Source organism: Tachysurus fulvidraco, chromosome 2, assembly GCF_022655615.1.
Source record: "Tachysurus fulvidraco isolate hzauxx_2018 chromosome 2, HZAU_PFXX_2.0, whole genome shotgun sequence".
Classification (NCBI taxonomy): domain Eukaryota; kingdom Metazoa; phylum Chordata; class Actinopteri; order Siluriformes; family Bagridae; genus Tachysurus; species Tachysurus fulvidraco.
The window spans coordinates 28,297,441-28,311,559 of NC_062519.1; the positions used below are offsets into that span (position 1 = coordinate 28,297,441).

Genomic DNA, 14,119 nt, shown 5'->3' on the forward strand with positions numbered 1-14,119 from the left:
TAGTTTCTCTGTAATATGTCAAGCTTAAAGACAGAGAAACAGTAAAGGAGATGCCGGTGAGGGAAGGACTCAGTTTATACAGTTTATGTTATTATGTAAGTTTTAGCAAGGATTTGGTTTGTGGTTGTTCTACATTTGCCTCGAAACATAAAAAGCATGCCAGGATGTTTTTAATACATTAAAATTTATAATAGTTGCTGTGAGCAATAGAGGAATAAAATATATCAGGTGTTTGTATATGTGGTGTTTTTGGAAAATAATTATTTTCCACCACCTAATTATTTTCCATAACAGCATGTCCTCTAGGTTGGCATTTTAGAGCTAAAACACAACACTGCATTGTGTAGCTTATTCCATTTTTTATTTCTCAGCTTCATGTATGGAGAACTCACAGATAAGGAGACATCTGAGAAAGTGCGGCAGACTTTCGAGAACTATGAAATTAACTCCTTTGAAATTCTCATGTACAAGAAGAACCGTAAGTAGACAGTTTTTTCAGCAAGCATGATATACCTGTCTACACTCTACGATTGAAATCAATGTCTCATTCCTGAACAGGAATGCCGGTGTGGTTCTTTGTGAAGATCGCCCCTATCCGCAATGAGCAGGACAAAGTAGTGCTTTTCCTATGCACGTTTAATGACATCACTGCGTTTAAGCAGCCCATCGAAGACGATTCATCGAAAGGTTTGTGAAAGCACATGAAATGACAGCAGGCTATTATATGTAAAAAAAAAATTTATGGTCCTAATGTTTTGTTACTGCGACAGACCAAACAAAATACAACAAAAATATTCTGCAGTTTAGCTGGGAAACTTTTGGAATGTCATATAAAAGTGATTTTTGTTAAATTTCTGAAAGTTGGAAACATTTCAAACATGTTATGACACTTTGCTCATGTAAACAGTTGCACAGATTATAATTTTTGTATTATGGCCATTATTTTTATTTAGAGCAAAGGTTCAGAAGCCACATCATATCCAGAAATGCTGTTAGAAGCTGATTAGTTTAATCAGGTGTGTCGAGAGCAGGGAAAAAATGTGCAGGGAAGAGTGAACTCCTGGACCAGCATTTCAGAGCCTGTTCGATATTTAATTAACTTCACCAGAGGATGAAATTCTCACATTTGTGTTTTCTTATTTCCCTAAGGATGGGCTAAGTTTGCCCGTCTCACTCGAGCTTTGACAAGCAGCCGTGGTGTCCTTCAGCAGCTGGCTCCTACTGTTCATAAAGGAGAGAATGTCCACAAGCACTCTCGTCTGGCTGAGGTAGAGTGTATCTGTGTGTGTGTTTGTGTGTTTGTGTGTTTGTGTGTGTGTGTGTGTGTGTGTTCAATTCTCATCAAAGGCTATTTCAACTCTTAGTCCTTTAGCACACCTGACTAAAAGAAGTAGAATGTCTGTGCCAATCCATACAGCTCCTCTGCATCCCTGAGATAAATCTCTTCCACTTTTGAGACAGCCGCTCAAATAAAACTGTCTGAATAGTGAAGCCTCAGTACATTAGTTTTTATTTAACGAAAAGCTCTTTATTTGCACATTTTAAATCACATTTAAAACAACTGTAATTGTCATATAACTGCAATTTTAAGTGCATCCTGTTTATAACACACACAGCAAAATGACTAGTTTAATAAGATGTTATTAGTTCCTGTGTTTGTGTTCTGTCATGCTGATATACCATCAAGCAGATTTATTTTAGAAACAAACTATTAAAAATAGGCACATTATTTAAACATGTACAATATTTAATGCCTGTTGAATGTTTTAATGCCTTTTTTTATGCAAGTGACTTTCAACTTCTCAACCATAGAAATTTGTTTTTATTAAAACTGTAAATTAGATTTTAGAACTTTGGTGGGTGGTGATTTCCACCATCGGCTATGCTCCAAGTTATAAACTACACTTTTTACTTAGTTACAAACAAAAAACAGTAACAATTAAATATTAATTTTGTAATATTTTAAATGCTGTGATTGAAACACAAATAGAAATAGCCTTTGACATGGAATATTATGTCTAATTCTTATCCTGATACAAGGTCCTAGCTAATACAAATAATAGCTAGGATCATGTCTTTGTATTTCTCTGCCTTGACTATAGTATTATTATTTGCGGTTTTCTAAAAGTCTAAAAGTATTTGTTGTTTTTCCATTTAAGGCTTATCATGTATTGGTCCATGAAATGTTTCGTTTTATTTAGAGACCAGTGCACTTGTACAAGCCAGCATCAGCCCTCAGGTTATAAATCCTTTGAGATTTTCTAAGTACTTTGGATCTTTGTGCCTGCAAGAAGCTCTGCCAAATAAGACTTTATAATGAGTCACATTACTGTCTGGGTATCATTAATCCCTTACTGTTGGGCCAGAGTTGTAACATTGCACATTTTATATCACTAGTCATTCTTGCTCATAAAGATCTTTACTCTTATTTGATACTCCACGCACAATGATTACTCTAACTATAATTGTGATTATTATAATGGTGGACAAATCACAGATTTTATTATATTATTTACTAGGCTCTTTTCTCCCATCAAGTGACCAGAGATGAAAAAAAACCCCTAATTCTGACCTTCACAAAATAATTGTGTACTTTGTATGTGTGTTAAAACATAAAGTTCAAGTTGCTTCATCTTTCATGTTGGATTTTCATGTTGTTGAAACACAGAGAAATGGGGACTAACCTGAGCAATATAAAAAACAACACTGTCATGTAATATAGATAAAGATGTGGCGAGTGAAGGATGAGAACTGAAAAATGGATTCACAGAAACGTCCCCTGGAATTTTCCCAGGAAAATGAGCATTCACTTATTTTTATCTGTATGAGTACATTAATCTGTAGGTTCCCAGTCATCCAAAACATTAGAGAAGCTGTCCAATGAACTTGTTAACCAATTTCTGCTTTGTCCATCCTTACAGGTGTCTATGAGTTGTTTCTAGTGCTTTCTAATCTTTATTATATTTGTAAAGCAAATATATGGTATTGCATAAGAACTTATTAAGCATTTGCTGTTAGGTATTACAGTTGGGATCAGACATCCTCCCCCAATACAAACAAGAGACACCCAAGACGCCACCCCATATTATCCTACATTACTGCACCTTCAAGACCACCTGGGACTGGGTGATCCTCATCCTCACCTTCTACACGGCCATCATGGTTCCCTACAACGTCTCCTTCAAGACCAAACAGAACAACGTCACTTGGCTGGTGGTCGACAGCATTGTGGATGTCATCTTCCTCGTGGACATTGTGCTGAATTTCCACACAACTTTTGTGGGGCCAGCTGGGGAGGTGATATCAGACCCGAAACTTATCCGCATGAACTACGTGAAGACCTGGTTTGTGATCGACCTGCTTTCCTGCCTACCCTATGATGTCATCAATGCCTTTGAGAATGTAGATGAGGTAAGAATTTTTTTTGTCAATCTAGTGAGAGTTGAGTCTGAATGATTTTGGCCACTACCTTATGGAGTACTTCAGGAAATCAGGGGAATATCAGTGGAATGATTTTAAAGAATTGTATAGGGTGAATGTCAGATTAGAACACTGTAGATGTGAGTTGTGTTTTGCAAATGTTTTGGAAAATTTGTTGGTTATGCAGTTATATATAGTGCAGAGGTACTACAGGACCTGGATTCAATACAGTCTGCAGAGTGCAGATCACAGAATGTTCATCTTTCAGTGCAGGTACAGAAATGTGGGTGTATCACTGAGTCCATATATAGTTTTTGTAAATGAGTGCAGCTGTGAGTGTAAACATTGAGGGAAGTGTGTCTTAAATATCTACCTCCCTTACTCCTTTACTCTTAACTGAGTTGGGCAACAACATGTATCTTTTGTTAATCAGACACTTTATTGAATCAGCAGCACTCTGAGTCTGATGAGAACTACTGCTGCAGAGTAAAATTTATAGACAGTATTAATCCTTTTGTCACCCCCCAACGTCCCCATACAATCAGCTCAATTCATGGCATTTATAGTAAAATAATCAGTGACGTTGCTGTTATTTAATCAGACAGAACATGACCAACCTTTACATGTTTGGAATTTAACATTTGAAAAATATTAATTACCTATAAAACCACCAAAATACAAAAACATTTAAGAATCTTTATGAAATACACTAATAGCAAACACCATTAGGCTTTAGTAGTTGTTAAAAATGTAGATTTTCATTTGTATACACAGTCTGGTTTTCATCCTGTCAAATATATGTTCAGATAAAAGAAATCATTATTTATTGTGGTACAAATAGGCAATAATAGTGTGTTTATAGGGGATTTATAGCACACTTTGTGTGTGTATAATAAACTATCCAGGGACTATTATTTCACTGTTGAAAATTTTCCACTGAGAATTCAGATCATGCTACAAAATGGCTGACACCCATATCGTACATTAATATAAATGTGGAACAATTTCATATGTGGCAAATAGTGTATCTCATCTCATATATGGCAAATAGTGAGTTTTCGAGTAATAAGAAGGGAATAATAGCCATTCATATGCACTTTTGTCTTTTAACAGATTTTAGTGACAAGCTACCTAAACTGAGAAGATTACATCATATTTGCATATATTAGCCCGCTAAATGAAATGGGCTAAGCTGACAGGTTTTCTAAAATTATCTATATTTATAAATGTTCACTTATAAATGTATAAACTTTCCTGCTAATGTTAGTAAGCTGTTTAACAGGATCTTGAGACATTTCTGAGAGGAATTTTACTGATAATGCAAGATAGCTAGCTAATTGGCTAACCTGATGGGCTTTCTGACAGAACCTTAAGTAATCTGACTAGTAATTTGACAATAAAAAACTATAATTTGAAAGGATTCATTTTCATTGATCAGTGGTCTCAATCTTTATTGCTAACAGTAACCGGGTGGCTAAAATAATTATGAATGGATAAATGTTTTATATTTATATTCATAACTGTTTATAATATTTACTGTTAGTGCAAGGTGCACAGGATATTTAAGAAAAATACATCTTTAATTGTTTAATTTTAAATGTTGTGTTTTTATATACGGGCTGAAACAGATCTCCACCTGTACCCTTCTATAACACACTCTGGTTTGTTGTCAGACAAATCTTTCTCTCAGGATTTGGAATGAATTACATTTCTGGGGGAAATCTCTTATTGACCATTTTTAACTTGAGTCAGCACTTTGTCGTTAGTGGTTAAGGTGCTTTTTCTAGAACTGAAAATAAAACACTGATAGCAATACATTGTACTTATATTTACACTCAAGCAGCATTTACAAAATAACACTTGATCCAAGCATGGCAGATAATTTAGAACCATTTCTTTGATCAGCATAGCATGTCTCTATTGAAAAGTTTACCACTGAATTCATCCATTATTAATTATGCTTTATTGCACCTAAACTCACATCTTTCAGCAGTCACACGCAGCTGACGAGCGCTTTTAGTAAATGTCCGTGCTGTTCTGATGACTCTTTCAAATTGAGTGTTTAATCTCTACTTTTGGCAGCTGCCTAGTGTCAGGCAGGACGTCAAGAAACACTGATTAATGATCCAACTAGCTGTTAATATGGTGTTTTGTGTGCCAACTGCAGACACCTTTGGGGAGTTCAGTTCATCCCAATGGATTGTGCCACATACAGAAGCAATTGCACAAAAGTGCTGTCCCTGAGCTCCTATAAACTTCTGTCAGCGATACCATTTCATCTCCTTCACAATATCATTTGTACACAGTTTACCCATTCAAAACAAATGAGAATCAAGCCGTCACCCAACTTTATCTTCTATAACTGAACATTTAGTGGTTAGAATGAATGTCTTTTGGCTCTTTATCTCTCTCTCTCTCTCTCATTCTCTCTCTCTCTCTGAAGCAATGCAGACTTGGAGTACTTATTATAGTTTACCTCATCGCAGTCCTTTCTTGCTTGAAGCATTAGTGAAGCCTCAGCTGTGTGGCCAAACAATGATAGAGCTGTTTACACCAGAGATGTGTTGAAGATTTGAAGAACAGGACTGTCTCTCATGCCTTTAATCAAGCAGTGGTGACGCAAGCTAAGAGTGGTGCAGAGTTTAACATAATTGAAAGCTGAATATTCTCTCTCTTGGATTTTGTTCTTTGTATTCTTGTCCTTTGAATTTCTCCCATTCACTTCATTATCAGGTAATAACTGAGAGGTGATACTGTGGATCAACAATGGTTTCAGATTTCCATTTTCACCAACCATAATGACAAAATATTTTCCTTCTGTTATTGTTCTGGCAGTTTTAGCAGCAATCTGGTCTACATGTAGCTACAACACAATATCACAAAAACTATTACATATTTTTGTTAATTCGCTCTGTATTTATAACGGAAGTTCTAGTGATGTCATTTTATCTTCAATATCAATTGACACTGCAGTGTTAAGTTTCTTAATTACTGATCATGCTAGTTTTTTAATGAGAATCAAAGGCATCCTAAATCATCCAGTAGACTTAAGTATTTGCAAGGATATTTGTATCTGTAATGATTTTGTATTTCATGATCCTAGTGAAATAAAACAACACCGGTGAAAAATATAGTAACAAATATAGCCCCTAATATTCCCATGACAATGGCGATCAAATCGATCCAAGCCGACTTTACATAAAACCGAAAGTTTGTGTAAAACCTTATTGTTGCTAGACTTTAAAATAAACACCAATGTTTCACTGAAAAATGAGTATTATTTTGTCACCCCTATAATAATTTGGACAATTCCTTCTACATTTATGGCATTTAGCAGACACCCTTATCCAGAGTGACTTACAACTGAGCGATAAGAGCCTTGCTTAGGGGCCCAGCAGTGGCAGCTTGGTGGACCTGGGGTTCAAACCCATGACCTTCCGTTCAGTAGCCCAACACCTTAAACACTGAGCTACCACATCCCCCGCTTCTACCATCATGTACAACACTGGAAACAAACACATATATAGATATTCTATACTTCTGTTAATAACCGTGCCACTGTTTTATGGTATAGTAACAATGGTGGAACAATACCATTAGAAATAACACATTATTCCTACATGAAGAATATCCTGAATCTAAAACTGAATCAACATTGAGTGAAAACAAATAAATGTGCTGAAAGTATGTTATGTATTTGGAGCTTTACCCACTGAATAAATTATTATTAATATTCTTATAGTTCATAATCCCCACACAGAATTTAGCATCAGGTTTTATTTTTGCATCATGTGACCAATCATCACTGTTCCATAATTTTATTACCACTGTTGAAATGCCTACTCAAATGACTCCCATCTACGGAAACAGAATCAAAATGTTCTCATAAAGTGTTGTGTGAAGTTGTCAGTGTTATGTTTGTGTGTTAGTGTAGTGAAGTGGTGTAAATAAAGATTAATGTTGCTTGCACAGTCCCCTCCCTCTAAAGCTTCGAGGCCACTGCTTTTGCTGGACTTGTCAACACGTGTTATCCAGCCTTTTTATTCTGTTGCTGTGCTGTAAGCAAGCTAAAGCAGCTCAGCCCAAACCTGTGTCTATAAAAGGGTTGTACATAGATAGGAAGCTTCTCCAATGCCATGCATGACTTCTCTTTACTTGCTAGTCAATATACATTTACTGATTTACTTTGCTTGAGCAAAGGCAATACATTTTTTATGAACACTACTTGTGAGGGATGAACAAAAGTAACAGACCATTTCAGTGATGTCAAAGTTTGAAGGAAAAAACACCATTTCCTGCAAAGCTTTGGGTTTTTAATCATCATAAAATCAAATGTTATTCTTGGAGTTACTGTATGGTTTCTATGATTTATTTATGGTACCAAATGTGTATAGAAAATAGTAATTCAAAATTTTGGACAGATCTTTGCCTAAACATTAATGTGAAAATGAAAACGAAATAGTCATTATCCTTATAGCCTCTGTTTTTAAAATTGGTCTTGTAATAAATATTTGAAATGAATTAAAGAATTTAAAGAGTGCAGCTTGTCAAAAAGAGCTTGGAAAATCAAACTCCTCGGTCACATGGTATAAAATTACAGAGTGTTGCAAAGATCTGATGCTAAAGACTCCTTCTGTAAATATTAAACATCTCCTCACAAGAAGGCTTCACCATATCAGTGATTATAGCATTCTCTTTCTTAAATAACAGCATGTCTAATAATCTGTTTATTATAAGCCTTAGATGATGTGATATGTGCTCCATACAATTTTCTGTGCATATTGTTAGATGTATAGAGATGAGAACTTAGAACATTCAAGCAATAATATAAACCTTACAGCTGCCACTGTTATGGAAAATTAATCAACAATTTCTTACCATCATATCTGAGAATCTGACAGCTTTGTAGTGTATTACACTATACTATATCTTACGTAGCTTTCTGCAGAATGGAATATTATGTGTAGACATTGTGCTATGTTTAGTCTAAACTAAGCATTAGGTTTAATTTCAGTGAAGGAGAATATATTTGCAAAAGCATTACACCTAATTTTTTCTTTCTTTATTTGGTATGCAGGGCATTAGTAGTCTCTTCAGCTCTTTGAAGGTGGTGAGACTCCTGCGTTTAGGCCGTGTGGCTCGCAAGCTGGACCACTACATCGAGTATGGTGCGGCGGTGCTGGTCCTGCTGGTGTGTGTGTTTGGCCTGGCCGCCCACTGGCTGGCTTGCATCTGGTACAGCATTGGTGACTATGAGGTCATTGACGAGGAGGCCAATGTGGTGCGCACCGACAGCTGGCTGTATATGCTGGGCGAGACAGTGGGCACGCCATACCATTTCAACACCAGTGGTACAGGCAAGTGGGAGGGTGGCCCCAGCAAGGACTCGGTCTACATCACCTCACTGTACTTCACCATGACCAGCCTGACCAGCATTGGATTTGGCAACATTGCCCCCACTACAGACGGCGAGAAGATCTTTGCTGTGGCTATGATGATGATCGGATGTGAGTACAATTCTTGAAAATAAGTTTGCTTTCTAATAAGAAGAATAACAGGCTGTGACCTTTAGTATTATAAGATTTTAAATGGGTTAAGAATCAAGGGGAGATTGTAAATCTCTCCTAAGCATTCAATTTATATTGGTGCTCAGAACTCACTCGCCAAGTTCTAACACTTCCATTACGATGACAAATCTATTGTTAATAAAAATGATGCATTGCTTTGACCTAGTAATGCATGGAAATAAGATAATTAAATTGTGGCTATAAAAACATGTTATATAACAAGACAGCCTCCTTAGGAAAAAATATTACAAATCTTAAACTGCTTTTGAGGCTAAAATTTATAATTTTGTCTTACTAATTACATATATTCCCTAACTTGAATCGCTCTATTCACCTAGTCAGAGCAAAAAAGCCCCTGAAACTGCCTGAAACTAAAAACAGCTGCATTTCAAGGCTTGCAGAACATCAGTGATGATGTCTGTAGTTTGTAGCTAGATTCTTAATCAAGTGGAAAGAAGAATGACAATTTGTATTCGCATTATAAACAAATAAAATGTTATGTTCTTCTGTCGCTTTGTACAAGTGTGCCTAGTTCTTTGGCTCACTGAGCTTGTTTGGGAGTCTGCGAAATGGGTTACAGTCTTACTCTTGCAATTATGCATTATAAGCATGGAGGCTTTGTATAGTTTTAACTAATATTAAACACAATCCTGTAAAACTAGTACAAAAGAAATCTGACTGTGCAGTTACCGATTATTATAGACTGAACTTTACATGGTTTTGCCTTCCCTGGTTGTCCTCCCCTGATTTAGTATAGCAGGTGTGTTCATTGTACAGAGAATATGATTAACACACTTTCTGCAAAGGCAATTTGTAGTGCATTGGTTCTATATAGAGGTGAACTAGATTGCATTCTGTCCTGAAATAAAGCCTTGCGGCCGTGATGGATTACACTATTGGGTCTGGTTTTTGAGAGGATTCTGTTTTTCCGCTCTTTGCAAGATTGCAGACGGCACCCTTCAGATGGTATTTTCCTCTTGTCTGGACACTACAGTGCTGGGACACAGGGAAGAGGGAATGGCAAGGGTGTATCTCTAATTTATTATTTGGATAGATTGTCTGGGATAGAACTACCCCTGGTTTTAGATTATACATAATATGATACCTGCACGATGATGGGCTGACCTACATTAAACATTTGTAGGGAGTCGGATGTTGCTTGGCCAGGAAAAAATTAAACATGTCAGAGATTATGATTTTGATTAAACTATGTTTCAGACAATTAGATGATCTTAAGTTCTTTGAAATGAGTGATTAAGTTAAGGATAGAACACAACGTAGTCAACCATGGCATGGTGTGATGCTGCACAACACAAGTGGATTTACTATTACCATCCCAAAGCTAGTTATTTTCTGATAAGATCACATTTTGAAGTGATTTATCCACATTACATTTTAATTATCAAAAATATCACGTCATACCTGTGAAGCATGTGTCGTAACATTTAGCATTGTGGAATGGTAGCCAAACAAGTTAGTTCCTCTAATCACATTTTTAGCACCTATACAAGTTGTTCCCTCGTCAGCTTGTCATGGTACTGAGAAACCACACAGCTTTTTGTCTTGAAGACTTTCCTTTGTCAGATAATGCAAAGGAACTGTGTTACCTCTAACTGTTACAAAGCCCTTACACTAGAGACTCCTTTCAATGTAGACAATTCTTTGCAAAAAACTTATCCATATGAACAACTTTTTATCATTCATCCAAGTCCCTGTGTAAGTATAATTATATAATATGTAAGTGTTACATTGTCCAGGATTGCTTTTTTTTATATAAAAAAAGCTTTAATAAAACGTAAACTAGATTTAAGGTTAAAGACATTTTACTGGCAGCGAAGATCCTGTTTACGTTTAAAAATTCATTTGCAAACATATCCGCTTGTTTTAGAGAACTCATTCTGAGCTGTGATAAACTATTTAAGCTAGCACATCTGTTTTTGTCACTGTGTTTGTGTGACGGGATGAATATTCACACATGCATGCAGTTTATTTTGTGTATGCATGCATGTTTTTGTGTGTGAAAGTGTTGGTCTGGTTGTTACTCTTGAGTGCTTGTGGTATGTTGTGTGTTCCTGCTTGGGGCTGATGGTGATACTTGCTGGCAGGAGAGGATGGGAGACTGACAGTAAGCCAGGGGATCATGCTGAGACAGAGCTGATGTACCACACAGACATCAGGCTGGTGCTACGGCTGTCACCCCTTCAGCCAGCAGCATGCAGCTTAAGCATGCAATGTGTGGGTATCTTAGCTGTTGTCACTGAGGCAGTGTTTTTAATGTGTGTGCATGTGTATGTGTGTGTGTGTGTGTGTGTGTGTGTGTGTGTGTGTGTGTGTGTGTGTGTGTGTGTGTGTGTGTGTGTGTGTGTGTGTGGTAATGGATCTTGCATATTAGGGCTGCTCTTAGTCTGACTCTTGGTTGATACAGTGTGAGTAATGTAGGGCAGTAAATAAGAATGGCTAAAGCAGGGCACTGCAGCTGGTCTTCAGCATGTATCAGGGAGTCAATACAGTCTAAAATTTCGCCTCCCTTAGTGCTAAGGCACTTTAAGTGTGTCTCCGGGAATGCAGAGCTTGCCATGCCTCCACCTCTGTTCACTTTACTACTCATCTTTGCTACCACTGTCCACTGTAATATTTGCATTAATTCTCATGTTTTATATTCAGACCTTGTTTGTGAACCGAGATATTTCAAAAGAACGCTATTGAAAATTATACTGAAGAATTAAGCAAAACAGACAATTTTGGTATTATTTCATATCAGTTTGTACTTAGAAAATTGTTTGCTTTCAAAGAAAAGATTTCAAAAATCACTTGTCTAAGTACATTATTTTCATCTTTTTATTGTTTCCATCATGTTAAAATATAATATAAGAATTTTTAAAACTGCTTTGTAGCAAATGCGAGGAGAGAATTTAATCTTTTTAGCATATGTCGTTTGTATATATCATGGGACTACATGCTAATTTTAAATTACTTTTCTTGTTTAGCTCATTGCTGCACGAATTGACACAGCAGGAAATACAGGCTATTACTCTCTAATTGTTCATTTTTTTAATGTTTAAATGCTGACAGACCACAGGTTCTCCAATTTCCTTCCACCTCCAAAAAAAATGCTTGTAAAAGCAGTTACTGTGAGTGAACTCATGAATAAGTAGGCTGATATTGACTGAATCTGGATCAGGTTATCTGTGGTATGATGCTCCGGGTGCATTTATATATTTTTATAGTCAATAAAGATAAATTTATATGTAGGACATGCTGTGTTGATTTTCTTTTATCTGCCTCTACACCTGTTTGGGATATCTCAAATGGCCTGTGCATTTACTATTAGGTACAAACCAGTGCAGTGCTTTTAGTCATGAAGAAAACCGTACTAGGCAGTATGGTAGATCATCACTCCTCCAGGATCCAGGGTTTGAGCTTATGTTAGTGAAAAAAAATATCTCAGTATCCATATACAGTAGGTTTTCTGCAACTTCTGCCTTTCCTTTGTTAAAAACATACATGTAGGTATATTAGTTATGCTAAATTGTGTGTGTGTTCATAATGCACTGCAATGAGATGGTGTCCCAACCAGGGTGTATTCATAAATCATGCCCAGTATTCCTGGGATAAGCTCCAAATCCACTACAAACCCTGACCAGTCTAAAGCGCTCATTGAAGGCACTTATTGAAGATGATACAGTACAGTCGTATACAAAAGTTTAGGAACCCCTGACATTTTCCATGATTTTCATTTATAAATATTTGGGTGTTTGGATCAGCAATTTCATTTATCTATCAAATAACTGAAGGACACAGTAATATTTCAGTAGTGAAATGAGGTTTATTGGATTAACAGAAAATGAGCAATATGCATTAAAACGAAATTAGACAGGTGCATAAATTTGGTCCCCGAACAGAAAAATCACATCAGTATTTAGTAGAGCCTCCTTTAGCATAAATAACAGCCTGTAGACACTTCCTATAGACTGTAGTGTGTGTCCTTACAAAACATCTCCAGTTCAGTTAGGTTTGATGGTTGCCAAGCATGGACAACCCTCTTCAAATCACCCCACAGATGTGCAATGGTATTCAGGTCTGGGGACTTTGATGGCCATTCCAGAACATTGTACTTGTTCCTCTGCATAAATGACTGAATAGATTTTGAGCAGTGTTTTGGGTTTTGTCTTGTTGAAATATCCAGCCCCAGCATAACTTCAACTTTGTGACTGATTCCTCAACATTATCCACTCAATATCAGAATCTGCTGATATTGAGTGGAATCCATGCGACCCTCAACTTTAATCATATTCCCAGTACTGGCACTGGCCACACAGCCCCACAGCATGATGGAACCTCCACCAAATTTTACTGTGGGTACTGTAGCAAGTGTTTTTCTTGGAATGCTGTATTCTTTTGCCGCCATGCATAATGCCCCTTGTTGACCAAATAACTCAATCTTTGTTTCATCATTCCACAGCACCTTATTCCAAAATGAAGCTGGCTTGTCCAAAAGTGCGTTTGCATACCTCAAGCGACTTTGTTTGTGGCATGTGTGCAGAAAAGGCTTCTTTCTCATCACTCTCCTGTACAGTTTCACCTTGTGCAAAGTGTTGAATTGTTGACGATGCACAGTGGTCTTCCATTTCCTCACTATGTTCCTCACAGTGAACACTGACAGCTTATATCTCTGTGATAACGTTTTGTAGCTTTCCGCTAAACCATAATGTTGAACAATCTTTGTTTTCAGGTCATTTGAGAGTTGTTTTGCTGCCTCTACAGTATGTTGGCACTCTTCAGAAGAGAGTCAAAGAGAACAAAAACTTGCAATTGGTCACCTTAAATACCTTTTTTATAATAATAACAATAACAATAATAATAATAATAATAATAATAATAATAATAATAATAATAATAATAATAAACTTTATTTTGTATAGCGCCTTCAAAATAGCTTCTCAAAGCACTTGACATAAAAGATGAAATTAAAAGATACACATACCATTACAGACACTAAAACTAACCATACAAAAAATAAAAAGCCAATAAATAACAAACAAAGAAGTCACATAAAGGCTACCCTAAAAAAGTATGGAATAAAAACACTGTCAATAATAAACGTACGTAATTCAAAGCATTTGTGTGTAAAT

General features: G+C 36.5%; 1 protein-coding gene across 1 annotated transcript in view; it reads left to right on the forward strand.

Moving 5' to 3' along the window:
• Positions 1 to 14,119, forward strand: part of kcnh1b (potassium voltage-gated channel, subfamily H (eag-related), member 1b) — a 52,796-nt gene that overhangs the window by 4,128 nt on the left and 34,549 nt on the right. The window contains exons 3-7 of the mRNA XM_027170064.2: positions 372 to 478; positions 559 to 687; positions 1,150 to 1,268; positions 3,019 to 3,411; positions 8,498 to 8,927. Coding sequence (XP_027025865.2) covers positions 372 to 478; positions 559 to 687; positions 1,150 to 1,268; positions 3,019 to 3,411; positions 8,498 to 8,927 — 1,178 coding nt within the window. The remainder of the gene's footprint in view (positions 1 to 371; positions 479 to 558; positions 688 to 1,149; positions 1,269 to 3,018; positions 3,412 to 8,497; positions 8,928 to 14,119) is intronic.